The sequence below is a fragment of the Leopardus geoffroyi genome, chromosome D4, assembly GCF_018350155.1.
Source record: "Leopardus geoffroyi isolate Oge1 chromosome D4, O.geoffroyi_Oge1_pat1.0, whole genome shotgun sequence".
Classification (NCBI taxonomy): Eukaryota; Metazoa; Chordata; class Mammalia; order Carnivora; family Felidae; genus Leopardus; species Leopardus geoffroyi.
Genome location: NC_059342.1, coordinates 42,409,809 through 42,436,566, shown reverse-complemented (window position 1 = coordinate 42,436,566; position 26,758 = coordinate 42,409,809). Strand labels below are relative to the sequence as shown.

Below are 26,758 nucleotides of genomic sequence, written 5' to 3'. Positions count from 1 at the left end.
ATAGTCTATTATAATTGATTTTTAAGGTTCCTTTACCTTTATTGTCTGTCTGCTTGTCTGATATCGTTGATCAGATACTTGTTGCTGCTGAAGGAGTTTTTCATTTATTTCTTTATATTCTTTTACAGACAATTCCGCTGTTTTTTTGGCATTATGAAGTATGCTGTTTTGTTGTTGTAAAGATACAATACGTTCTCGTAATAAAATAATATTGCTATTTGACTTCTGGGAAGTTATATTTTTCCACTTTTCTCTGTTAACTATACAAAAAGAATTTTCATAATATTTTAAAAAATACATTAAATTAAAAAGACATTGTTAATTTCATATACATTCTTACCTCTGGTAGGAACTGTTGTATGAGAACTCTTTTGTATATTACCATTCTTCTTTTGAAAAGTTGGCTTTCTGGCATTCTTGCAATGAAAATAATCCTAAATTTGAAAGTTTTAATAAAAATTACATTATTACTCAATAACAACTTCAAGTGAATGAACATAGTAAATAATATTTCTTTACCTAAAAATATATTTATTAAAAAATATATATGTATATTTATTTATGCAAACTCAAAAAAATCTAAACAAGTTCTATGATTGATACCAAAAACTTATAAATGAACATAAATGTGCATTAAAGTTGACTTATCAACTAGCAGGCAGAAGATACAAATACAATCAACCCTGAATTAGTAGGAATTTAACTTGTGGACAGTTTTAAAATCTAGGAGTAAATACAGTAAAAACAACAAAATTAAAATAAGAATAATTTAATATCTTATTCTCTGGGAACCTAGGTCCTTTTGTCAAATACTGTTATCTGTTGCATGGAGACTGATTAATCCCTTCTGACAAATAAAGCTGACAAATGCTGATGGTAATAAAGTAACTTTCCTTTAAATTGTATGTTTTCCTCAGGACATTCTAAAATGAAGACATGGCTTTTGTTCCAAAATATTTCACCAATTTTAAAAAGGATTGGAGGCAGGGGAGAGGGTAGGAGAAATGAGGAAAGGGAGTCAAAGGTAAAAGAAAAAAATTAATTTACTTGTCACAGTCAGCATTCCATTCTGGGATATGGATAGAGTTTTATAGCCCATTTACACAAGGATTTATTGAATATTAGGACTCCTAGAAACCATCTAATGCCTTATATATTTTTAGTATTTTTCATTGTATGTGTATATGTAAAGCTCTATATACCATTATTCAAAATGATATGTGTTCTCTGGGGAAAAAAATATCCATAAATGCAGGAAAAGAAAATAAGTGACCAGAAAGCCTACTGCCTGGAAATAACCATGGTCAAAATTTTAGGATATTTTCATCTAGGTTATTCTGGAGAATGAACAAAAATGGCATTATACTATTCATATTATATTGAGTCTGCTTTTTAACCTTTACTATACCAGAAACATAAGATAGTGTTTTGATATTTTGAAACACAAATTAAAAAAAATTTTTTTCTTATCATTGTCCCAGGAATTTCAGATTTGTAATTAGAGATGCCAGCAGATTAAAAATTTTTAAAAACGCTTCTCCAAAGCAAAAATTTAAATAGGAACATGTTTCTAAAGTATTATAAATCATACTACTAAAATATGTGGTCATATCTAAGAATTTATTGGCTGGGAAACAGGTACATTACCAATCTAGAAAATTCTTTTAAAAAAGGATTTTTTTTTTCAGAGATCCCAATTCCAGAAAAAATAATTATAATAAAAATGGTAGAAAAAAATAAATTTTATCCAGTGTTACTTTGGCAATGAGCCAAATATTTTATCTAAGATAGGGTTTTCCTTTAAACCAATTACTTTTCCTTTGAACTTGTTTCATTCTCAAAATGTTTGTTTTTGAAATGCCTCATTTGAACTTTTTTAGAACCAGTATATCAGATATATATATTTTTAAATGTTTCATTGCTATATTAGGCCTTAAGAGCCAGTCATGACACTATAAAAATGTCCCAGACAGAAGTACAAAATTACCAGTATTCGTCACCAGACCTGATATCAAGTTAACTGGATCTAAATTAAAAAGAACCATTTCTAGTACTAAAATTTCAGAAAAAATTTAAAAAATTTTAAACTTTGAAATCAGCACACTTAAAGTGTCTTTTTAATATGGAAAAATGTTAAAGGAAACTCAAGGAACTCCAGATGAGAAATTTGAAGAAGCAAACCTAGGATATAGTATGTATCAATAATTTGCATCTTTCTTTTTTTTTTTTTTTTTTTTTTTTGCTGAGTAGTATTACATGGAATGGATGTATCACAATTTACCATTCAACTATGGAAGAAAATTTTGGTTGTTGTCAGTTTTTCAGGTATTAGAAATAAAGTTGTTATGACCATTCATATACAGGATTTTGGGTGTAAACGCAGATTTTCATTTCTCTGGGATAAGTGTCCAAGAGAGAAATAGTTGGGTTGTATGATGTGTATGATTTGTTCTTTTCTTTTTTTTTCTTTTAAAGAAACTGCCAGTTGTTTCTCAGAGTGGGGTACCACTTTATATTATTATATGTGAGATCTAGTTTCTCTGCATCCTTGCCAGCATTCTGTTGTTTCCCAACAAAATCTTTATATATACAAAGTATGAGTCATTTGTCACATATATGGTTTGTAATACTTCCTTCCAGTCTATAGCATGTCTTTTTATCCTCTAAAGAGGTCCTTTCATGGAGCAAAATTTCTTAATTTTAATGATGTCTAACTTATTGATAATTTCTTTTAGGGATCATGCTTTTGATATCATCTCTAAAAATTATTCAGCAAGCCCTAAGTTCTGAAGATTTTTCCTTATGTTTCCCTGTAAAATTTTTATGATTTAATGTTATACACTTATATCTGTGATCCATTGCAAGCTAATTTTTGCACAAGGTGTGAGGTTCAGATATAGGTTCATTTTCTTGTCTAGGGATATCCAATTAATTACTCCAGCATTATTTATTGAAAAGACCATCCTTCCTCTATTGAATTGCTTTTGCCTCTCTGTCAAAAATCAGTTGTTTATACTTGTGAATTCATTCTAGATTCTGTATTCCATTATGTAAAAAATAAACCTTTCTTCCTCTCATGGTGGGCGTTTGTTGTAATCAGTCTTGACATGACACTGAGTGGTAAGAATTGATGTCACAATCTTCACAAAATACTTATTTCTTATTAAAATTTCCATTTGGTTCTTTTTTTATATCTTCTATTTCTTTGCTGAGACTTTCCATTGCATTCTTGAGATGTTCTATTTTTTCATTTGTTTCAAGTCTGTTTGTGACAGTTTGTTGAAACATTTTTATGATGTCTTCTTTAAAATGCTTGTCATGTAGTTCCAACATCTGTGTCATCCTGTTATTGGCTTCTGTTGATTGTCTTTTCATTCAAGTTGAGGTTTTTCTGATTTCTTGGTATAATGAGTAATTTTCCATTGTATCCTGGACATTTTGCCTATTTTATTTTAAGACTCTGGATCTTATTTATTTCTTCTAGCAGGCCTCCTCTTATACCACATTGGTGGAGCAAGGGAGCACCACCTCATTACTGCCAACTGGGAACGGGAAGTCCCCACCAAAGAGGTTGGGAGGAGCACCTCATTACTGCTTGGTGGAGGTGAAAGTTCAAATTCCCCAAAGGTTGATGCCATCCTGCCTGGGAGATGGAGCATGGACTTGTTTCTGCTCCTCACTTAGAGTCCAACAACAAAGTGGGGAGTGGGGAGTGAGAGGCTTTATAGATACAGGAGGTGTGACAGTCCCCATCTCTGCCCTTGGCCTTTGAAATCACCCTGCAAAGAAGGGAGAGGGTCATCTTTTCACTGATGGATGAAGTCAGATGTCTAGCTCCTTATATGGCCTCTGATGACAAGATGGCAGGGAGTCATTACCATTGGTTCCTCATTTTGTCTTCTCTAACACCACCCTGATGGGTGGAGGAGAAGTTGGGGGTGACTCCTTAGAGCCAGGTGAGAGTAAAAGCCTAGGTTCCCCACTAGGTCTTTATCAATGTGAGTAGAGGTAGGTTTGCAATTTTTTCTGTGGTATTTGGGTAGAGTAGGGTGATGACTGTGTAAAAATTTTCTATCTTGCTTGGCTGCCCCTTTCTTGGTCCTTTAACAAGAGAGAACAGGGTTTTATTGGGGCCTTTCATCATTTGATGAAAGTGTTTCCAGGTGGCAGGTTTATTCAGCATCTAGGCTGGGATATATGAGGCAGAATTAAAACTCATAAAACTCACCGATCATATTGTTCCTTGAGTCTTGTGATTTCTAACTAGTCTTCTTAAGAAATTATTAAAAAGTTGAGTATTTTCACCGTATACTTCACAGAAAAAAAAATTTTTAAGGATGCAAATTAAATTATTAGCAACAAAAATAAGTTATGAAACATAAGATAAAATTAAAAACATAGCTTATAATCAAGGAACACTGTGTCATATACCTTTGGGGTCTTGCCATCTGTGTTTGAATATATTCGTACCATTTCTTTTCCTTGCGTTTGGCTACCTTCTGTTTGGTCACTTTGTTTCTGGTCTCTTCCATCTTCTATAGCACTTATTTTCTGGGATGTTTCTACAATAATTGTTCCTAAATTTTGAGAGGTCTGTGCTTCAGGATCACTGCTTTTGGGAAAAAGTGGGGAACATGAAACGCAAAAAGAAGAGTTGTTAAATGTACCCATTTTAAGTTCAAGATCAAATACTGTTCTAGCACATATTGCACTTAAAGCTAGAAGTTTAATTTGAACATTTACTGGTCCTCTAAATTAAGAAAAAAATTAGTCTAAACATGTTTTACAGTCTGTTATTTCTGTTAATTCTGTACATGACCTCAAACTTACTAAGATGAATAAATAAGTACAAGTAGGACTTCTTTAATTAACCTGATGGGACATCCACATTGGTGACTGAATTTGAACACCACTTACACAGAGACCTACTACTGCAGTAGAATGAGCAGCCCTAAGCAAGCACTGGCCTGGGACTAGAGTTCTGACTATATGGCCCTTTCAGTTACTTACTGTCTCTGCACCATGTTTCTTCACCTGATAAATGTTATATTGCATCAGTGATCCTGATTTTTTTCACAACCAAATATCCTCTTTATTACAATTCCCTTAGGTATACCATATTTGAAAAGTATATCTAGCAAAGAAAAAGAGTATGCCTATTGAAAAACAATTCAACATCTTATTTACTTGTCATCTAAATGAAAAGAAAGTAAATGCCAAAAAGAAGTGTTTTACAAAATTGTAAAATCTCATCAACAAATTAGAATATCTAGTACCAAATGCCTGGTAGTGCCACTTCTGTAGTATTTCTACTAAGCGTTAACTTGGGAAGCACATGTTTTAATGCTGCCAGGATTGGAGCACCTACTACTTTTTGGGCCAGGGCAGAAAGCTTTAACGTTTCTCACAGGAAAGTTTTCCCTGAGTCTGAGACAAGTTTTGAATCTCCGAGGCTTTCACCCACTGATCTCAGTTCCATCTCTTATGTCCACTCATCATTCAGTAAAATGTCCATTCATCATTCATTGCTAAGCACCAATTATGTGCCAGGCACTCTTCTAAGCACAAAGGATAAAGTACAAGGAATAAAGGAGACAAACATCTCTGCCCTTATGCAGCTTTCATCCTAAAGGGGTGGGTTCAGATAACAAGAAAAATAAGTAAAATTATGTTAATAGTTTGTATTAATGAGAAGGAAGATTGATTGAAAGTGCTGAGGTTGACTAGAACATTCAAGTAAGTCTAATTCCTTTCCCACATGGATGATCTCTTAAATATTTGGATATGGTCATTTGATGCTTGAAACATCTCATAAAAAAACATCCCTAGCTTATTCAAACATTCTTATTATGTGTGCTTTTGAGATGTTTTTTCACCCTGGTCACTCCACCTTATCTTGATGGAGCATCATGTCCAAATTCAATTTCATATTCCAAGGATACTATGTGAATTACTTAGTACAATTTTTGGTAGATGCAGACTAAAATTATGCAAGTTTTCTGGAATGTACATTGTACTGTAGACTCAAACAAGATTTAATTAAAACTTCCTAAAATATTTTTATGTATACTATTGCAAAGTCCCATATTTTCCCCATTGTATAGTTGAGCAACTGGCTCTTCCAGCTAAGTAATGGACCCTGTAGTCTTCTGTGTAACTCTATCTTCCCAGTCTATTGCTATCTTTGGGGATTTTTATTCTATTTTGTAAAGTACTTTTTACCCCTTTCTCATGTCATATTATCCACAAGTTTGAGAAACATGGTTTGTTGAAATTCTGTTTTTCAAGGTATGAACAACTCTTCCTGAAAATCACCCATCACTGAATTGGGCATTGATAAGTTATTTGTGTATCAGGACCCACAAAATGCAGGCTGTGCCAGTGGCCTGGCCTCTATCAGAAATCTGAACTAAGTGAGCTGCATTTATAGTAAACGCCTGTTCTGAATAATAGTAATTTGCAATAGCTGAACTTTTTGTTTCATGGAAGAAAGCTTTATTAATTATAAGGGAAAGGAAATATAAGGAATTAAGCATCTATAGTAAACATAAAGAAGGAGAGAAGTAAAGAGAAGAACAAAGAAGGCTTAATACATCAAATCACGTACTCACAATATCCAACTTTCTGGCTAGGGAAGCCCTGCAATGAACTGCCAGGTTGGAGGCCAGGTTGAGGGTCCTGGGTGATTGAGGGTCCTGGGCCAGTGTCCTCCCCTCAGGTAAGACTTCCAACTAGCTATTCCAGCCAGGGCAATATATTACTACCCATGTGTGATTTATGATTAGTCATTAAGTTTGCCTAAGTGCAGTCCAGAGCGAGCTGGTTTTTCTCTGTTTCTCTTATCATATCTCACAATCTTAGGAGGCTGGGTGTCTGCATAGTCCTCTTCCCTCCCTGATCCATTCCAGGGGGCCAGCATGGTCTGGCTCAAGGAGGAGAGGCAAGTTAATCCCTCCTGTCATCAGAAACAGAAGGGCCAGTTCCAATCCTGAGGCCAGATACGGAAAGCCAACAAAGCCCCCCATGATTGTGTATGTGCAGATCTGGGCAGAAATGCGTGACAGGTCACACAAAACAACGTCTATACAGAACACCTCACTGTCAAGGAAACCTAATACACACAAATCACAATCCTCCAACACAGCTTTAGCTAACTTACTTTACTCTACAGACCAGGACATACTGGTCATATAAAAATCAATCAATCAATCAATCAATCAATCCCTAACCTCCCGGCCAACCAATCAATCCCTAACCTCCCAGCCAACTATGCCCTGTTTCTGCATTGCTTCTTCTATAAAACTCCTTCTTGCCCAAAACCCTTAGGAAGAGTGCACCATAGATTGCTAGGCAGTGTACTCCCTCATTCCATGGATTGTTTTCACTTGAATGAAGGACTTCACACTCATTTCTAAACTGTATTATTTTTGTCATTTGATAGCATGTTTTTGTAATACTGCTCAACTATGAAAGATAAATAGTCATAAATATATAAAAACTAACAAGGTCATAATTATATAATAAAGTATTTTATATTCATATATAAAGGACAAAGTTCTGCTTTTCTCAGTATTCAAGTAAATTTCTTATATTTCAGACTATGAAAAGCTAAAAGAAATAGAATGTTCTAAAGTCCTGAAGGCCCACTGTGGGATTTCTAATTGTTTGAGTATTTTTTGCAGCTGAGTGATTCCTGAGAGTGTTCTTTCAGGCAGGAAATATAACACTTAATCCTCACAATGTAAAATCAAGTTCACTGCTAAGCAACTTAAATGACAATCTTATGTTTTAAGAGATATTGTATGATTCATCTTCCAAAATATGTGACCATCTGCACGTGTACCAATACGATGAAATTAGAACTGACTGTGTTACTTAGCTTTCATGTATCTATTCACACATACATACTCACGCATGAGTAAACTGCACCACTTCTATTATGAAGAGTGTGGTAGTATCAACTGATGAGACATAATTAGCTGAAACTAGGATTTCCTTGAAGACAGATAAATGATTAGTGGGTTTTAAGCTGAGTAGTATTTTATCTCTAATGGCTTTTGAGAACAAGGAAGAAAACCTTAGGAGTCAAAAAGAAATGGGAATGCAGATTCATCCTTCTTCCTCACCTTCATCAATTTGTTTTCAAGGTTTTTTTTTTTTTTTGTTTGTTTGTTTGTTTTTACCTGTCTGAAGACGAGGGCTTGACCCAATGATCATTTAAAACAGTGGTTCCTGGGGCACCTGGGTGGCTCAGTCGGTTGAAAGTCCAACTTTGGCTCTGGTCATGATCTCATGGTTTGTGAGTTCAAGCCCCTGCATGGGGCTCTCTGCTGTCAGTGTAGAGCCTACTTCAGTTTCTCTGTCTCCCTCTCTTTTTGCTCCTCCCCCACTTGCACTCACGCATGCCCTTTCTCTCTCAAAAATAAACAAACAGTTGAAAAACAAAAACAAAAGAGTGGTCCCCAAACTTGTCTACATATTGGAATCAGCTGGAGAGCTTAAAAAATAGTGAAGCTGTGGTAGAATCCCCTCCCTCAGGAATATGGTACGAAAAGACCTCAAGATAAGGGAAGGCAACCTGGCTGTGTGCATATGTGATGTCCCTCAGGTCCCTGTAACATGAGAGCACCCAATCAGCCTGTATGTTTATGCGTTACCCATATATGGGAGACAAAGAAATAGAAAATGCATAAAAGACTACACCACGTGGCATTCAGGGCTTAGCTTTTCAGGTACAAACTCTCTGAGCCCATGTCAGCACAAATAAACTTGCTTCCTGGTAAGAAAAGCCTCGGTGTCATGACTCTTTGTGCAAGAGTCCTTCTACAAAGCTTGCATCCCACCACAGAAGTTATGATTTAATTATTCTGGGGTGTGGCCTATGTAGAGGCTGCTTTCAGGCAACCAACCTGAACAAAGGAAATCTGAGTGAGGATGAAGGGCCCACAGTGACCCCCAAACCCCTGGCTGAATACAAATAGGCCCATTAGGCAACCCACCCAAGATATATGTAAGCCCTAGCTGACCAATGGGCTACTTACACTTGGACACAGGTACCAAAAAAGGAAAATTCCATACATTCCCATACCTCCTCACCTTCCCCATTTAACTACAGCCCCCCACCATTGTCTTGTGGGAGACAGTCTCTCCTTTGCTGTCCTGCCTGCTGCTCCCTTGTGGTGAGAGACTAAGAGAAAAATTACCAGGTGTACTCACAACTGCAAAGAAAAGACTCCCCCCCCCCCCCCCCCCCCCCCCGTTTCCCCGTTCCCGAAACCAGTCAGGTGCCCGGTTGTAGTCTGACATAAAGGCGGGAACCAGTCAAGTTCTGCTGAATGGTTTGAAATAAAGGCGGGAACCAATCAAGTTCTGCTGAGCGTTCAAATTTAAATGTTAACGAACAACAGCTCTGTAACCTCTAAAAAAGGTCCCTAACTTGTTTGTGCGGGGCTATAAAAGAAGCTGTAAGATCCTTACTCGGGGCCTCTAAGCGTCACCGGCAACGAGTGCGCGGAGAACCAGCTTCGAACCTGCAATAAACGACCCTTGCCGCTTGGCTTTGATTCTGGACTCTGGTGGTTTGTTTTCGGGGGGTCTCTCGAATCGGGGCTTATCAGTGGGGTATTCAGTAAACATCTCTCTCTTTTGTTCTGCCTTGAGTGAATTCTTTTACTACCTATACCCCCAGTTTCCACCCAATGGGGCTGCCTCACATTTGGTGGCCCCCATCCGATTGGAAAACCTCACATCTGAGCTTTGGAATCTTTATAAAATTCAGATAAATCTAATAGATGCAAACAAGTTTGAGAAAGACATTTTAAGATAAATTTCAGTTCTGTGTCTCTGATTAAGAAATCTCCTAATTGTAAGGATGCCTTCCTCACTATACCAGCAAGAGATAGAGGACTCTAAATCCCTTGAAACTCTTACCAATGGCTAAGACAAGGACTTCAATCTGCATAACAACTTTACCCTTGTATACTGTGCTTTTCCTGATAACCTCCTGTGACAGACTCCTCACCCTCAACATCTTTTGTCTTTAGCTGAAGATAGTTTCAAGGTGATGGCATCAGTCATTTGGGGGAGTTACTCAGTTTTCCTGGGTCTCTCCCATATAAATAAGAGGTATACATGTTATTAAACTTTTTCCTGTTAATCTGTCTTACATCAATTTCATTATTAGACCAAAGACTCTAGACTTAAGGAAGAAGGGAAAACATTTCTGCCCCTACAGTTTTGGCAACCTGTGAAGGGACCATCACGACTCACTCCAGGGATGCTGCAGCTGACAGATTCTGGATAATGGGACACAAGCTGGAAGAAGTTAAGAATTCTTACCCATCAGTCTCCTGGATCTCTGCATGTAGGGTCTGATGGAAGTGAGAATGGTAAGAGTCCTTATCTAAATTTAGACTAGCAGGAGACAATATTTGTGGAGCTTTTTGGTAAAATTTGGTCCTTAGGTAAAAATTTGTTATGAGCACTCTTGTTTTCTATTGATCCCTTTCCTCTCAGACTTGATAATTGCTTTCTTTTGTCTCTGTCATCTTATTCTGTGTCTTTAGAGCTTGGCTTTATGTCAGTGAGAATATTCTGTCTTTAAGTCTGTCAATGGCCAGACGAGAGATCCTTTGAATTGGAAAAAATTCTGCAATTGAATTTTTTTTTAATTTTTTTTAACGTTCATTTATTTTTGAGACAGAGAGACAGAGTATGAACGGGGGAGGGTGAGAGAGGGGGAGACACAGAATCTGAAACAGGCTCCAGGCTCTGAGCTGTCAGCACAGAGCCCGACACAGGGCTCGAACTCACTGGCCGCGAGATCATGACCTGAGCCGAAGTCGGACGCTCAACCAACTGAGCCACTCAGGCGCCCCGAATTTTTTTTTTTTTCAGAAAGCCCTTATCTTAAACAATTGTCTTATTGGTACCTATGGAAAGACCAAATTAAAAAGTGGACACAAAGAAGTGTAACAGCTAGCCCTAAGGATTTCCTTGACAATATGAAAGAACAGAAACTATATTCAGAACGAAAATTAGAGTCCATATCTGTGAGAATGATTCATTTTTAGAAATATCAAATAAAAGTTGTGCTGTCTAGTTAACAAAAGGTTTACAACCTATTGGAAATATGTATGAACCCCCCCCTCCCCCAACCAACAACTGAGTCCCAAGCCCTTAGACACTTCACTTCCTGGTTCTTCCCCACTCCATTTCATGGGCTTATTTTTCTCGGGCTTTGCTATGAGCATGCGCCAAAGAACTGAAGTCTCTGTGTCACCTCAAGAATGTACATTTGTTCCAATCAGGCTACTTTTTGCCTTACACAGGCATAGGCAATGTCAGGGTAAGGCTATCATCTCTGTAGCACTCAGCCAACGAGGAATCAGGGGAGGGACTTGCACACTAGGAGATAAATTGCCTTTCCAAGTGTGCTTGTCCATCAGACACCCGCTCTTGCAAGAACGTTGATTAAAGCCTTGCTTCACTGTGCTCCCAGTATCTGTGTCCCTCCTTTGATTGGGTCAGTGGGCTTATTTGTCACAATATCTAATATAAATTCCACGTTCTTCCACACCCATTTATCTCCAATTCCCTGTTCCTGGCCTTCTAGAATAGCTTTTGGCTATCTGGGACTCTTGTTTAAATCTTCCCACCTCTCTGCAAGTTTCTACGAAACAAGAAATGTGGCTCTGGCAGCAATTCAAAGCTCACCAGTCACCAACCCTCACACCTCACCTATTCAACTCAAACTGCTTGTAGTATTGGGACACTGGAAACAGAATTGTCCTGCACTTAAGAAAAAGGAAAAACTTAAATTACTCTGGACCTCTAAGAAGCAAGTATGTCCCAAAAACTCCATCTTGGAGAAAACTTACTTTCTCTATGCCTTTGTGATAGAAGTTTTCTGTCCCCATCTTCTGTAGGAAGTAAGAGCCATTCTTTAAAATGCAAACATTGGGGATGAGTTTCTCATCAAAAAAGAAAAGGGAGGTGGATATTTGGAAAATTGGGCAAATGAAATACTAAAGATTCAAGAGGTACCTAAAACAAGTCATTAAAGTTGACATAACTCCTACTATTTCCCTCTATCAGTCTTTACCTGAATGCTCACATTTCACTAATTCTTTGTCTGAACTGCCTTTCCACTCTGAAGAGACTATTAAACAGTTACCTTTTAAAACAAAATCACTTGTGACTGGGGCAATACTCCTCAGCTATCTTCCACTCCTTGGTCAAAGGCTGAATTAAGAGCCATAGTTAAAGAATTTCTTAAACTAAGGGAGAACCCTCAAAAGTTGTTGTAAATGGGTTACTTCCTGTGATTGGTTGAAAGATTAAAAAAGCAGAATATTAGGGGCGTCTGGGTGGTTCAGTTGGTTAAGCATCCGACTTCAGCTCAGGTCATGATCTCATGATTTGTGAGCTTGAGTCCCATGTCAGGCTCTGTGCTGACAGCTCAGAGCCTGAAGCCTGCTTCGGATTCTGTGTCTCCCTCTCTGCCCCTCCTCCCACTCCTGCTTGCGTGTGGTCTCTCTCTCTTTCTCTCAGAAAAATAAACATTAAAAAATTTTTTTAAAAAGCAGAATATTAGATCCACAAAAGTTTTCATAAATGGATTACCTCCTGTGATTTGGCGGGTAGATTAAAAAAATAGAAATTAGATGGGAAGCTATGAGTCTGACTGAATTTGTGAATAAAGCTGATATTCAGTGCTTGACAGGAATTTTTTTTTTAGGGCTTCTCTCCTAAACTAAATATACCCAGAGGGGAAAAAAAACATTCAACATAGTTGGATGGATGTGACAGTTCTTAGATACCTTGTAGCAATTCTTTGAGGAATTCAAACAGCTGTCCTTGTTTTAAAACATCTAGTCTTTATAGGACCTTAGGTAAGGTTCCAGAAACAATTAAAAGTCCACCAATCCTTTTTACCATTCCCAAAACCTCTGCTATTTATTTCAAAAGGCTTGTAAATATTGGCCTTGGGAAACCAAAGTTCTTCTTAAAGGAGCTTGCATTCCTTCCCTGTGCCTTTGAGATGTAAATGTTCTACAAACTTCAAGGAGGTAATTCTTATCAGAAGAACAAAAGGGGAAAAGGTCATTTGAAATTTAGGCAAATAAAAAATCAATGTCTTCTCCACAAATGTTAGTAAAAACAAAAAAAATCCTTAGCCATCTGAACAGATAAATTTAACTCATTTCTACTGTTCTTTTAATAGTAAGTTCTACATTTTCATACCTGTCTCATGTCTAAAATTTTAAGGTCTCTGTATGTCTGTATATGTATGCTGTAGATTTGTGATATTTTTCTGCCTCCAGATGATATTACCAAAATTAACTTGAAAAATAGCTCTATTTAATTCACATAAAGAAAATTAAACACTTATATAAATTGAATTCTCAGAAATTAACAAAAATGGACGCATATGTTTCTCAAGTTCACATGACTTGGTATAATCTTTGGTAAATAAAAACTAGTTTAAGTTTGTTGGTTTCATTAAAATAGGTATGTCTTTAGGGTATGTCTTTAGATTTATCAACATTGAATATAATGCAGAGATACAAATTTTATTCTGCCTTGGTTTACTAGTCAAATAACTTCATGTTCTATCTCTTACGAAATTTATCAGCAAGGATAACTTAGGGTGATGGCAGGCTGTGTCTAATGTCTCATGAAGCTTTCAGTGGTAGTCTAAACATAATTATTGGAAGCGAGTGATTAAGATAGACATTAGTAGTGGTAAGAGTTTTTAGGTAAACTTTTTAACAGAGGTTACATTTAACAGTATGTGTTCTTAAAAACAGTTCCCCAAATATCTTAGGTAAGTTGAACCTTTAAAGTTTTGCTAACTTAAATTCAGAGAAATTCACTGAATATCTAGATCATTTCCAAATAAGATAATATAATTACTAAACATGGGCTTATCTACTTCTGGTTGTTACAGAGGAATTAAAGAACTATTTGGGTCTCTTAGTAAACATGTCTTGTTGCATATTGAAAGACTGTACATTATGGAATGTACTCATAAATTTGGCAATCTAAAGAATGCTGTTGCAACACACAGTTCACAATTGCTTACTTAGTTTTCACTAGAAATTAAGGTTTCTAAGGGTTAGGAATTCTAATTAATAAATGTAACTAAAACTGTTAGAAATAATATGAAAAACATCTCTAAATGCAAGAAAAGTAAGATATATGTTTCCAGTAAAAAAAAAAAAAAGGAATAGAAATGCATTTTGTTGAATGAAAATAAAGTAAATATCTCAACATAAAACTGGTTATTTAAAAATGGAAAAGAGGAAAATCAAGACAAAATCTGAAACTTGTAGAACCTCTGTGGAAAGGAATCTTTAGAAAGGAATTTTACGGATGGACAGGACTGGCTAAGATAAAAATTAACTTAATTGAGTGAATTTTAATATCAAAAGGCAGCTGCTACAATTTTACAAATTGATTCTGTCTCTGGTAAAAGGATAACGTTTTCTTGACTATCTGTGTATTCTTCATAAGAGACTGTGAAAGGTTCTTCTTTACCTTTTAAACTAATCTACCTTGAAGGCAAAGATTTTGTGTTTTTATCAAAATAATTCCCTGTGCTTTGTTATTTTTATAATCAGGTTTTTGATTATTTAAATAAACCTAGTCCTCTTGATACAAAGAAAGAAGTTTTGCTGAGAACTATGTGAACTTCTATATTTGCCTGTGAAGTTTTTGTCTTGTCCCTTAAACAGATAACTAAGTATTATCTCACAGTGACCCATGATCAAGTGGCCAAAACGTTTTGATATTCTTGACAAACTTCCCCAAATCAAATTCTAAATGAAGTCTTTCTGACCTGGAAGAAACTCAGATATTTCAGAAGGTCCCTGGAACATTTCAAAAAATGTATTAAGCTAATTAGGCTGACTTGATATGTTAAATTATATGGGAAGTGTTGTCAAATAAGTGATGCTAAACTTTTTTGGTTATATTTGTGTAGATATATGTTATTAATTTAAGTGTACTGGAATTTGCGTGAAATTCCTAAAAATCTGATTTGTCCTGACATAATGTTATCATCTATAATTTGAGTTGTTATCTTGAAATATTATATATCACAGAAATAACCAAATTTCCTTGTTAACTGCATTTTTAAAAAATGTTTATTTATTTTGAGAGAGTGTGAGCAGAGAAGGGGCAGAAAGAGAGGGGGAGAGTCAGTCCCAAGCAGGCTCTGCTCTGTGAGTGCAGAGCCTAACGTGGGGCTCAATCCCATGAACTATGAGATCATGACGTGAGCTGAAACCGAGTCTGAGGCATACCAGAATGAGCCACTCAGGCACCCCTCCTGTCAACTGCATTCTAAGGAACTCTCACCAGATCTTTAACCATGGCCATTTTTTTAAACTCTTTGTCATTTATGGACTTATTGTTTTACACTGAAACTTTTGCAAAAATGTTTGGAAAATGCTTGATCTCCAAGGAGACTCATGGAAAATATTCCAAAATACAAGTGTCTAATACCTTTAAGATCATAAAACTGGATAAGAGTTTCCAGAACATAAGGGGAAAACTGGATTCAGGCAGAACAAAAATTAGTAACATGGGACTTAATGAACTGATAAGGATGATTATAAGTTTTGTGACTTTGTTTTGCTAATTTTTTAAATGTTGTGTTTTTCCAGATTTAAGAAAACTTTTCCTCTTAAGTTAGCAAGGACTTACAGCAATTCGGTAAAATGGACCTGTGTAAACAATTGAAACATCTTTTTCTCCTTAAATGATCCTTCCAGAATTTGGAAACTCTTAGTGAACATTCTTATATTTTCATGGCAATCTATTTTTTTTTTTTTTTGGCATAAATTCAATAAGAATCTGTTCTCTTGGTAACATGACATAATTGGAAACAATGAGTATATTACCAAAGTTGTGACTGGAATGTCATATTTTAGAGAGGTATGCATAGACTCAAATTATGACCAGACAGCTTTAAGGAAGAAAGGTGACTTTATGGAGTCAATAAAACTTCTTGAAAAAACATCCTGGTAGCTTGTTTACAGGGTTCCCGGCAGCCATACCAGGTAAGCAAGGATGGTTACTTCCCAGCAGGTGAAGAAACCTCAGGATATTTGAAGGACTTCAAGAAGAGAGAAATTTACCCCAATCTATTGCTATTGCAAGCAATTCCAGTGGCAAATCCTTGGATTGGCATCTTGGCCTTGAGAAGCTTTGAAAAGTTCAGTCTGAAAATCCTTATGAAAAGTTTCAGCAAAACCGATTTAAGAAGAGTCTATACAGTCAACCACTATTCTTTGTTGGACTTATGTAAATAATCAGGCCAAGTTTATTGAAACTAGGTTTGTTTTGCAAACAAATTAATCTTAATTTGGCTGTCTTTAGTAGAAATTAAGGTGATTTAAAAGAGAATAATTATGTTTTTTTTTTTTAATTTTTTTTTTTTTAACGTTTATTTTTGAGACAGAGACACAGCATGAACGGGGGAGGGGCAGAGAGAGAGGGAGACACAGAATCGGAAACAGGCTCCAGGCTCTGAGCCATCAGCCCAGAGCCCGACGTGGGGCTCGAACTCACGGACCGCGAGATAGTGACCTGAGCCGGTCGGACACTTAACCGACTGAGCCACCCAGGCGCCCCTAATTATGTTTCAATAACACACCTTTGTGAATATTAGATTCTAGTTCTGATTAATTACCTTGAGGGTTTGTTGTTTACCTATAAACTAGATGGAATCCTGAATTCTTCTGGTTTCCTCAAATATCTGGCTGTGACTCTCCAAACTAACGTTTCCACTTGGAATCAAACTAATCACTGAGAACTAAAACTGCCTTCCCCCCCCCCCCCAAAGCTCTGCAAAATGAAGCTAGATCACTTCATATACACTTCAGAGAAACCACCACAATAGCTCATGTTTAGATAATCTTCATGCCTATTGCTGTGTGGGCCACTCAGAAAGTTTACCTAAACAACCAATGACATCACTGGAGATATTCAAACTGCAAAGAAATGTCTACCTCTAGAAATGTCTTCTCTCCACTGGCTGCCTTCAGGATTCAAGATTGATTTTATAGTCTGCTCCAATCATTAACCTCTGTTTTTATTTCACTTCCACAGAAATGCCTTTTTAAATGCCTCATTTCTCTCACAAAATAGGCCTAACTTTGGGAGCCCACCTGCAAGACCCACCTGCTGAAATAAGACACAACTGTTTAACTAAACTGACCTATTCTCAGGACTGTGACACTGGTTCTGTGAGATATGAAGCAATCAATCTGTCAGCTTAGCTTCTGGACTGTGAAACTTCTCGGGGAATTTTCAAAGGTGTGATAGTAGGGGAACAGAATTTGCCACCCGCAAATATGTCTCTTTGGCATACAAATTACTTTTAGGAAACAACAGATATAGGACAAGTTCTGAGAATCAAGTAGAAGTTACCCTTTTTTAAGAGACACTGGCATGCATAAGGAAAATCTCCATTTGTAAGGGTGTAGGCTTCCTTATACCAGGAAGCGATGGATGAGTCTAAATCTGTAAAAATTCTTGCCAATGAAGAAGACAAGGGCTTAACTCTGCATAAGAACCTTACCCTTGTTTATTATGCTTTTCCTGATAACCTCCCATAACTGACACTCTGACCTCATCTTCTTTTGTCTTTAGCTGAAGGTGGTATTGAAGGTGATGGTTTTGGCTGTTTTGGGGGGAGTTACTCAGTTTTCTTGGGCCTCTACCATGTATACAGGAGGTATGCATATTATTAAACTTCTGATACTTTTTCTCTTGTTAATCTTTCTTAAATCAATTTCATTATGAGACCAGCCAAAGAACCTAGAAGGGAAGAAGGGAAAACTCTTCCACCCCTACACCATCCAGGGACATCCCAAATCTGAAACACATGTCTTTTGGGGATTAAAAAAAAAACAAACTTAGACAAATAAAAGGAAATACATGCCACTATAAAACAAGACAGAATTATGAAAATAGTTCTATTTGTCTGTTGGCAACTCTGGCAACACTGAACTTCCCTATTACATAGATATAAAAAGAGGTGTTCTACTATCCACCTGCCTTTGTGGTTTTACTGATGTGCTTCAAGTACATATACGAATGTATAGCCAGGGGTAAGGAAAAGAAATATTATAGATTTTTAGTATTCTCCTGTTGCTATTCACTAGGTGTTATATAACTTAGGACCAGGAATTTATAGAGCTTTAACTTTAAAGAACTGATTTTTAACCACCATTCAATTAAAGTTAGTACAATGACTTTGCATAATACATACATGAAATAATTAGTGAAGATGGTTCTTAATTTAAAGGATGTTAAACAGCTTGTAGACATCTGGTAACAAGCTGAAATGGGTCATTCAAAATTTATCTAACTAAATTAAGGGGGAAAAATGTTTCTCCTCCCAGGTTGGCATGTCACAAGATAACTAAACCGACTTAGTAGGCTTGCCTGGGAATCCTTAGCTGTCAGTGGTGAATATGCAAAGGGCCAGCAAATTAAATCAACCTGCCAAACTGTCAATTTCAAGCCTCATGACTGCATGAAAATAGCATCACTGGAAGAAATCAAGCATTGCCTTCTTTTGGGTTTCCTGGCACCTATTCAAATACTCATGCAGTTGTGGCTAATTTTGCATGCAAATTTCAGTCAATAAGCTCAGAACAAGACCTCCCAAGATATTTCAAAGGATCTGACAGTATTTTTTCTGAATACCAAATCGACAGTAGTTGAAATTCAATCTCCATTTGCTGGTGCTTTACATATGCACAGTGTCCCCACCACAGAGCTAAGTTAATGAGAGCCTTACCTGCTTTCACTCACATCCTCCCAGCCGTCCTTGCTGAGGTTCTCAAACACATTGCTCATAACCTTGATGGAGTGATTGAGAACAGTGTGGTAACGGCCCACAGGGCACTTTTTCTTGGCGGCTTTAAATTTAACCTTGGTAGTGGTTGTCTTACAATCATATTGTCCAGATCTCACTTCCGTGGTGGCCGTCTCAGATTTAGCTTTGTCTGCTAATTGCTGCAGTTTCTCCATTGAATTCTTCAGCTCTTCATTTTCATTTCTCAAACCATTAGCTTCTGCCACTTGTCTCCTTAGGGAAGTGACTTCTCTCTCCAGCTCACTGATTTTTACTTGAAGTCCAGCTTTATCTTTTTCTACTTCTTTACTCCCCCTTTGTAGCTGTTCTAGCTCTTTTTCCCTGTCCTCTGCATCTTCCTGTTGCTGCTTTAAGAGTGATTGCAGGAAGTCATTTTCTTTCATTAATTTTTTATTCCCTTCTTTTAATTTTCTTGACCTTTTCTCAAAAGATTTTAGCCGACTTTCCAATTCAATGACCTAAACATTAGAGTTTAATTTATTCTTTTAAAAGTCCAAAAACCATAATCTGCTGTATATTTTTTTATCATTTCTAATTTATGAAAATAAAATTACACTTAGCACAAGGACAAAATAAATCTAAAGTATTTAATTTCTAAATAATTCTAAGGTGGTGTAGATAAATACATTATAAAATGCAATAATACATCTGTTAAATAAAGGACAGATGGTAAAAGAAGTTAAAATTCTACACAAAGTGACACAGAACTAAGTATGCTAATAAACTTTGCAGTTTTCTGAGATAAGCACTTTAGCTATGTAGTCTAATTATTGTGAAAAAATATTTTCAGAGAAAAAAACAATTTATACAAAATCTAAAAATAGATACATAGAGAAACCTTATTAATAAAATAACAATTTTCTTCAATATCTAACAATCATATGAAAAATGATTACCTAGTTAAAAAAATAATCTACCAAGTCTACTTTATTCTAAGTGAGAAAAATGTAATTTTAGCAGTCATGAGGTCCTTAGTTTATACAATAAGGAAACATTTACCAAAAAAAGTCTAACAACTTAAAATTACAATTATTCCAATATTGCATTAATTTATTTCAATAAACAATGTTCATGTTGTAGGACAAAGAAATGAAAACATACAATTTCTGACCTTAAGAAATTTCAAAAATTATTTGGAAAGAAAGGCACATGCGTAAATAAAACTGATTAAGGACAGGATCTAAGTGCAGTAAGTCTGGGCAAAAAGGACAAAGCAATTAATTCTAAGCCATGAATATGAAACTTTCAAGGAGTTGATTTCAGCTTAAATCTTGAAAAACAAATAATCACTATTGTTTGTAAAGTACAGTTTACGGGATGGCTTCATAAACATGATCTCTCTAGATCATCCCAAAACCATGTGAGGTAAGTAGAGCCAACAATTATCTTCCCAGGAGAGGATACAGAGGCTCTGAAAACTTAAATAATGCAGAGAGGTAAACATTCTTTGAACTGGGATTCAAATTCAAGATTTTGTGCCCCTCACAGTATTCTACAAGCTATGTGGGGAAGAAGAGTCGCCCAGACACACATGGGAAATGAACAAAGGACTGGAGTCAAGCAAGAAATCTAAATGATTGAGAAACTATATAGACTCATTTTTACTTTTAAAACAATTCGTCAAAGGTGAAAACATATTTGATGTATTGAAAACCAAGGATATAAAATATTCCAGAAATCTGCAAGATGAAAATATGCACATATTTACCACTTTCCAGTTTACTGGATTTAGTTAAGGTGGTGAAGATGTAAGCTGTTTCCTAAACATTACTTTCAGTCATTTCTGATTTACCTGTACTTCTACACCCCCTACTTTTCTTGTGAGGTCGACCTTCTTCATTTAATTCAACAGATTTTACTGATTAGTTATCCTGTCCCAGGACATGGATATTTCCCAACACAATATTAAGAATCTCATCTAATTTAAATTTGCTTTTCTGTAATATGATACATTCCCTTACTGTTACATCTATGTCTTTATAGGGCTTACTCTTGACCTGGAGTAGAGGTATATGAAAGAGCTTGTATCAGACTATTGCAGACCTCTGTGCATATATGCAAGAGAAATTCTATTGTTCCTTTTCAATGCAAATACTTCACTGAAGAGCTGAATAAAGTGACAAAAAATACAGTGTTCAAGAACACATGAACTCTGGTTAAAAATCATTTACTTTTTCAAAATCACTGTATGCCAAATTTTATTCTTCATTTAGTAAACACTACTACCAGGTAGGGAATATCACCTTTTTACAACCTCTTCAGTTTCTTAGTGGTTTTAATCACTGCAAGCAATAGTATACTTTTCATATATATATTTTAAAATATTTTAACAGGTTAATTCCATGGTGGAGTAAGTAGAATAAACTGTATTTTTTAAAATCTATTTTGTGGAAATAAGCAATTATACTGTTTTTAAAAAAACTGATTTTGACAGTAGTGATACAAAAATATTAAGAAACAGTATGGTCTTGGGGATATTGAATATTTTCTGTGCTATATCTTACTTCCAGCTCAGGTTACTTTAACCTGGTAAAATATTTAACCTATTTTAAAGTTTCCTTATCTGTGAAATGGGATTAGTAACATCTGTCTTGTAGATTATAAGTATTGAACATGATCATACACCACAATTCCTCATAGACAGTGAGTTCTAAACAGTTTATCATCACCATTACCACCTCATTATTGTCTCTATTATTATTATTAATCATAACAGCTACTTAATAAAATTACTTGAGCTGAAATATAATTACTTGCATTAAATATTGCTGAATTAGATCAAATTAAATCAACTTTGTACTTTTGATTAAAATATGTTATGAACAAATGTAACAAACACCTTAAGTATGAGATTTCAATTCTGGAAATTAGCATTATCTTTTTCTTTTGACTAAAATCCATTTATGTTAGGTACAACTCATGAAAATTTTATATAACACTGGAAAAATGTCTGTTTAAAGTATGTTACATTTAAAATGTTTAAGTATGTTAACTGCCTAAAGTGAATCTATGTTTACTCATAAGAACTGGTCAGAATTAATCGCATTTAAAGTTTAAAATGGAGGACAAATAACAAAACAGAGACACTACTTCCCATAGTCCATAGCACAAATTAAAGTGTTGTTCAAAGTACACTCTTAAAATTGTTGTTAACTTGATGTTAAGCCTCCAAAAATAGAAAAGAAAATTTCAATATATATTTGAAAATGAAAGCCTAGGGATTTGTTAAAGGTATTTGATTTTTCTGTAAATCAGCTCAAGTGCATACTTTTCCTCCAGTACTGATCGTTTAAATAATTTACCAGAAAGGTGGTTCCTTTCAAAACTGAAATAAAACACTTGACTTTGTAAAGTGTCTATAATACTTTGCTAGGGCTGCCATAAAAAAATACCATACTGGGTAGTTTAAACCCTAATAATCATTTTAACTTAACTGACTCTTTGAAGACCTCATTTCCAAATATAGTCACATGCTTAGATGCTGGTGATTAGGACTTTGACAGGATAACATTGGTCGGGGGACTCAACTCATACCATAATAGTGTGAAATGTTAATATATTATTAAAAATAATCTTATATGTTTCATTTCTACTATGTAAGTAAATACCGTTTTCAAGTTGTTACTATCTTTTAATCCTATTTTGAATGAGTTTACAATACATCCTTTTAAAATAAGGAAACCCAACTAAAAATGGTTAAATCATGACTCATACAATTACATTAGGCTAATATAAAAAAAAAAAAAAAGCGGCAAATTAGTATGATCCAATGCAAATAATTCCTGTTGGGTTTTAAAGACTTAAAATGGATTTCTGGATCCACTATGGTAGTAGCCATAGGTGGAAAGAAATAACAGATTTCCTCAGGGTTCCTACCCTAAGATAGTGGTAGATAGTAGTATAGTATTATATAGCCAGAGATAAATTATACAAACCCCAGCAAACAAAAATATTGTTCTGAAACAAAGAAGCTATTCAAACTGTATGACATTCCAGTTGATAATGTGTAATTTCAATTATATATTTACCTTAAGATAAATGAATGTGAGCATTCCTTGTTCTGTATGTTATTGTGGTAACCTGATATGTGTTACTCAGTATTAATGAGATGACAACCTTTGTTACCTGACATATGGCAAGTGTTAGAAGTATAAGGGATCACATCATCTGTTGTAAATTCCTAGATTTCCTATGAGTCAAGTCACAGATGAAACAAATATAAGTAGCAGCATTAATATTTCTGTTTATATATTTGTGTATTTCCAGCTTTATCTAAGTATCTAGTGTAGCAAATGACAACCAGTTACAGGATGAAAACATTTAAAGAAAATTTTGGGGGTTCCTGAGTGGCTCAGTTGATTAAGCGTCCAACTTTGGCTCAGGTCACGATCTCACCATTCATGAGTTCGAGCCCCACATCGGGTTCTGTGCTGACAGCTCAGAGCTTGAAGCCTGCTTCAGATTCTGTGTCTCCTTCTCTCTCTGCCCCTCCCCCACTCACATTCTATCTGTCTGTCTGTCTCTCTCTCTCTCAAAACTAAATAAACACTAAAACAAATTTTTTAAAGAATATTTTCCTTTATAACAATAACAAAGAGGCTAAAATGCAACCAAGCCAACTTAATGGATCTTGATAATAATGTGTTTATATACAAAAATATGAATTAAGTATAAAATTGTAAAGATCAATGTTAAGATTTTTAAAGAACATTTTATTATTAATTACAGACATGATGTAAAGTGACTACAGGGTTTATACAAGTGGGTCTATTAAAGCAGGGAGTGCTATCCAAAATTATATGGTCATAAATTTCTATCTAAAATGAGATGGGTCATGTATATTTTTAAGTTTAAAATTAAATGGTAAACATGTTACCATTTTACTTTACCGAAGTTAAAACTATGCTCAGTTTTAATCATTTAAATATTTTAAACCTGTATGCCTTTTGAAGTATAACAGAGTCTCATCATGTTCCATTTTAAAGTTAAATTGCTAAATTATAATTAATAAGCACATATAGTATACATTTTTTTAATTTCCATTGTCATTCTCTTCATTTCATCTTTGAGATATTTTTAATCTATGTCAACAGAAGCACAAGTGTTTGCACATTTATTTCACTAACATTGATTTTTTTAACCCATTTTGGCAAGCCAATGATTTTGAATTATGAATTTAAATTAAGGATGCACACAAGGTTTAAGTTCATGAGCCCTCGTTTTAAACTATAATCCTTTATGTTAAAATTCAGATTTAACTTCCTCAGCTCAATATCTTAAAGATTGCACTACCTTCTGCCATGTCTGCTCCGACATTTCTTTCCCATTCTTCTCTGGAGTACTCTTCTTGACCCCATCATCTTCACCATATCCACAGAGTTGTTCTGGTGGAGAATAAATAATATATTATGGTAACTCATATAATGCTGAAACACTGTCCTGTCATTTTAAGGAAAAAGGTTCTGCTTTCTCAATTATGAATACTCTAGCCTATTTTATTGTCAAGTATTTGGCTAGAAACTAAATGGTGACCTTTTCCAAGATTTTCAGTCACATAATTACGTATCTTTGTAGCGTCTTTTTTTTCCCCCAGTGTAAGATTTTTCAAAGGTACAACAGATCTTCAGGTTAACAATGCTATACTTTTATTCCTATTTTCATTCTTTTGTAGACTATTCCCCCTTTGCCTTAAAAGCAGAATTCACTGCCTTCTTATCTACACAGTCACTACTAGTTTTGTTCTCTGGATCTTGTTCCCTGCCAGGAGGATCAGAGTGATTGCTGAACAAAGCAAACAGTACCTGAATTAGGGTGGACTGAAACTGTAACAGCCCCTACCACCCCCTTTTCTTCAGGTAAAAGATCACACAGTAGGCAGACTAAACCATAAAAATCTCATTTCCAGGAAAACTGTCACTGTATAACACACAGAAACCCAGATAACAGGTGAAGTTGTTTCTATAAATGATTCCTATATACTGACGATGCATTTGACTACCACAACCTTTCAACCAAGCAAAAATGTACAAGCAAGGTATCAAAATTAAAGGAAAAAAATAATCACAAAATTTCAGTTAACACTATTAAAATTTAAATACACTAAAACTTATAACAAATGTTTTCTAATCAGATAAATTATTGTGACAAATTTAATATTTTATTATTGAATTATTTTTAGGATACAACATTTCTTAAAGAATTAATAGAAGGGCAAAAAGAATACACAAAGCTAAAAGGATGCATATCTGTGTTAGACTGAGGTGATTTTGCTTTAAAGTATGCTTGGCTGCTGTAGGTCAGTGTAAAACTTTGATTTATCAACAAAGGAAAAAGATAACAATATTATTCTCCGTAGAGTAGAAATCCTCTTGGTATAAACAGTGACTAACAAGTTTGTTAGAGTGAATTAGGCATTTCTTTTGTCTTTGAAACATGACATATCCAATTAAAACTTCTGTACTCATGAAATAAATAGAACACTATCCTAAGGATAATAAAAGCTAGAACAGGTAGAATTTGCCACCTGGGGAATATGTACCTTTACCTTGATAATAATCTGTTGGTTCCCAAGTTTCTCTTTCTAGTCCCCTAACACCATGGTGCTGAATTCATTTACAACACTCTTTCAGCAATATAGAAATAATATGCAAATACAATTCAGCTGTTCAAGTCATTTAAATATCTGCTATAGTTCTAAGTGAAATATTTACTCTTAAAAATAAGAAGAAAATGGTTCTATGCTCAAAGAGCATAGAATGCTAAAAATAGCTAAATAATTCCAATAAAATAAATGCTGAAGACTGATTTAAAAATGAATTGGATTGCTGCTTTGTGCTCCCGTGTGTGCGCAAAGTCCACTGGTGGACTGGTTGACCATGCTCACATGTGGTTTTCTGTCAAAAACTTTAGTTTCTCACCTTCACAGGATTTATAAAGAGTATTCAAATAGCTAGGCCCAGGTGATGGGGAAGAACAAGGAGCCCCCTTTGCCCCTTGATTCTCCTCCCCTTCGAGGACCTCAGGATTTGAGAAATGAACCAAGAGGACCTAGTTAGAAATATGCACTTCTATTTTTGTCCTATGGTAGATGTATGAGCATGTTTCACCTTGCTGGAGATTTATCTTTAATGTTTTAGTTTATAAAATTCATTCTGATTTATATTCTTTCCCAGGAGTTTCTTCCCTCTCCACTTTTTAACGTTTAATACTGTTTATTCATAATTGTTTAAACTTATCCTATCTTCCATGTTTTTCTCTTCTCTTAATTCTCTTAGATTACATTAACAAATTAAATTCTTCTGCAATGTTTTCTCTTTGTAGATTCTTTTAGCTATTTTATCAAATTATTTTTAAAACTTATTATCATTATGAAGGATTGCAGAATATGACTTAAAATATGCCACTTCAGTATAGTGATTCTTTTGAGCAGTAGGTACTTGAAAAACAGCAAATGCTTTTGGTTAATACTTTCATATCACACTATAGTAGATTATTAGTCAGCAAATGCTTACTCCATCATCCTCTACCTTCATGGGTGGAGTACAGATCTCTACTCCACTGATGTTGAGGTTGGCCATATGAATTACTTTGCCTAAAGGAATGCGGGAATAAATAAGAATGTGCCTGTTATAAGCCTAGAACTTAGGTATTTCTCCTCTCCCCTTGGAAGCTTCCAGTATCTGCTTTGAAAAGAACATACCAGAGAGTCCCTGCCCTGCTCAGCCTTGGCCCAAGACTGAGACATGTGGAATCACGTGAACTCAGTATGCTTCAGACAAACAACAGAACTGCAGCCTGAAGCACATCTGCCCAGCTGATCTGCAGAAACCATAAACAAGAAAATCCTGTGTATTGTTGCAAGTC

General features: G+C 35.4%; 1 protein-coding gene across 2 annotated transcripts in view; it reads right to left on the bottom strand.

Annotated features, from left to right (window-relative positions):
• The window catches only part of CNTLN (centlein), a 310,623-nt gene that overhangs the window by 91,988 nt on the left and 191,877 nt on the right, over positions 1 to 26,758 (bottom strand). The window contains exons 14-18 of one of the 2 annotated variants that reach the window (XM_045470092.1): positions 24,188 to 24,279; positions 18,818 to 19,353; positions 4,432 to 4,612; positions 341 to 434; positions 37 to 260 (exon numbers count right to left, since the gene is read on the bottom strand). In XM_045470092.1, coding sequence (XP_045326048.1) covers positions 37 to 260; positions 341 to 434; positions 4,432 to 4,612; positions 18,818 to 19,353; positions 24,188 to 24,279 — 1,127 coding nt within the window. The remainder of the gene's footprint in view (positions 1 to 36; positions 261 to 340; positions 435 to 4,431; positions 4,613 to 18,817; positions 19,354 to 24,187; positions 24,280 to 26,758) is intronic. The other variant, XM_045470093.1, reaches the window with a different exon arrangement.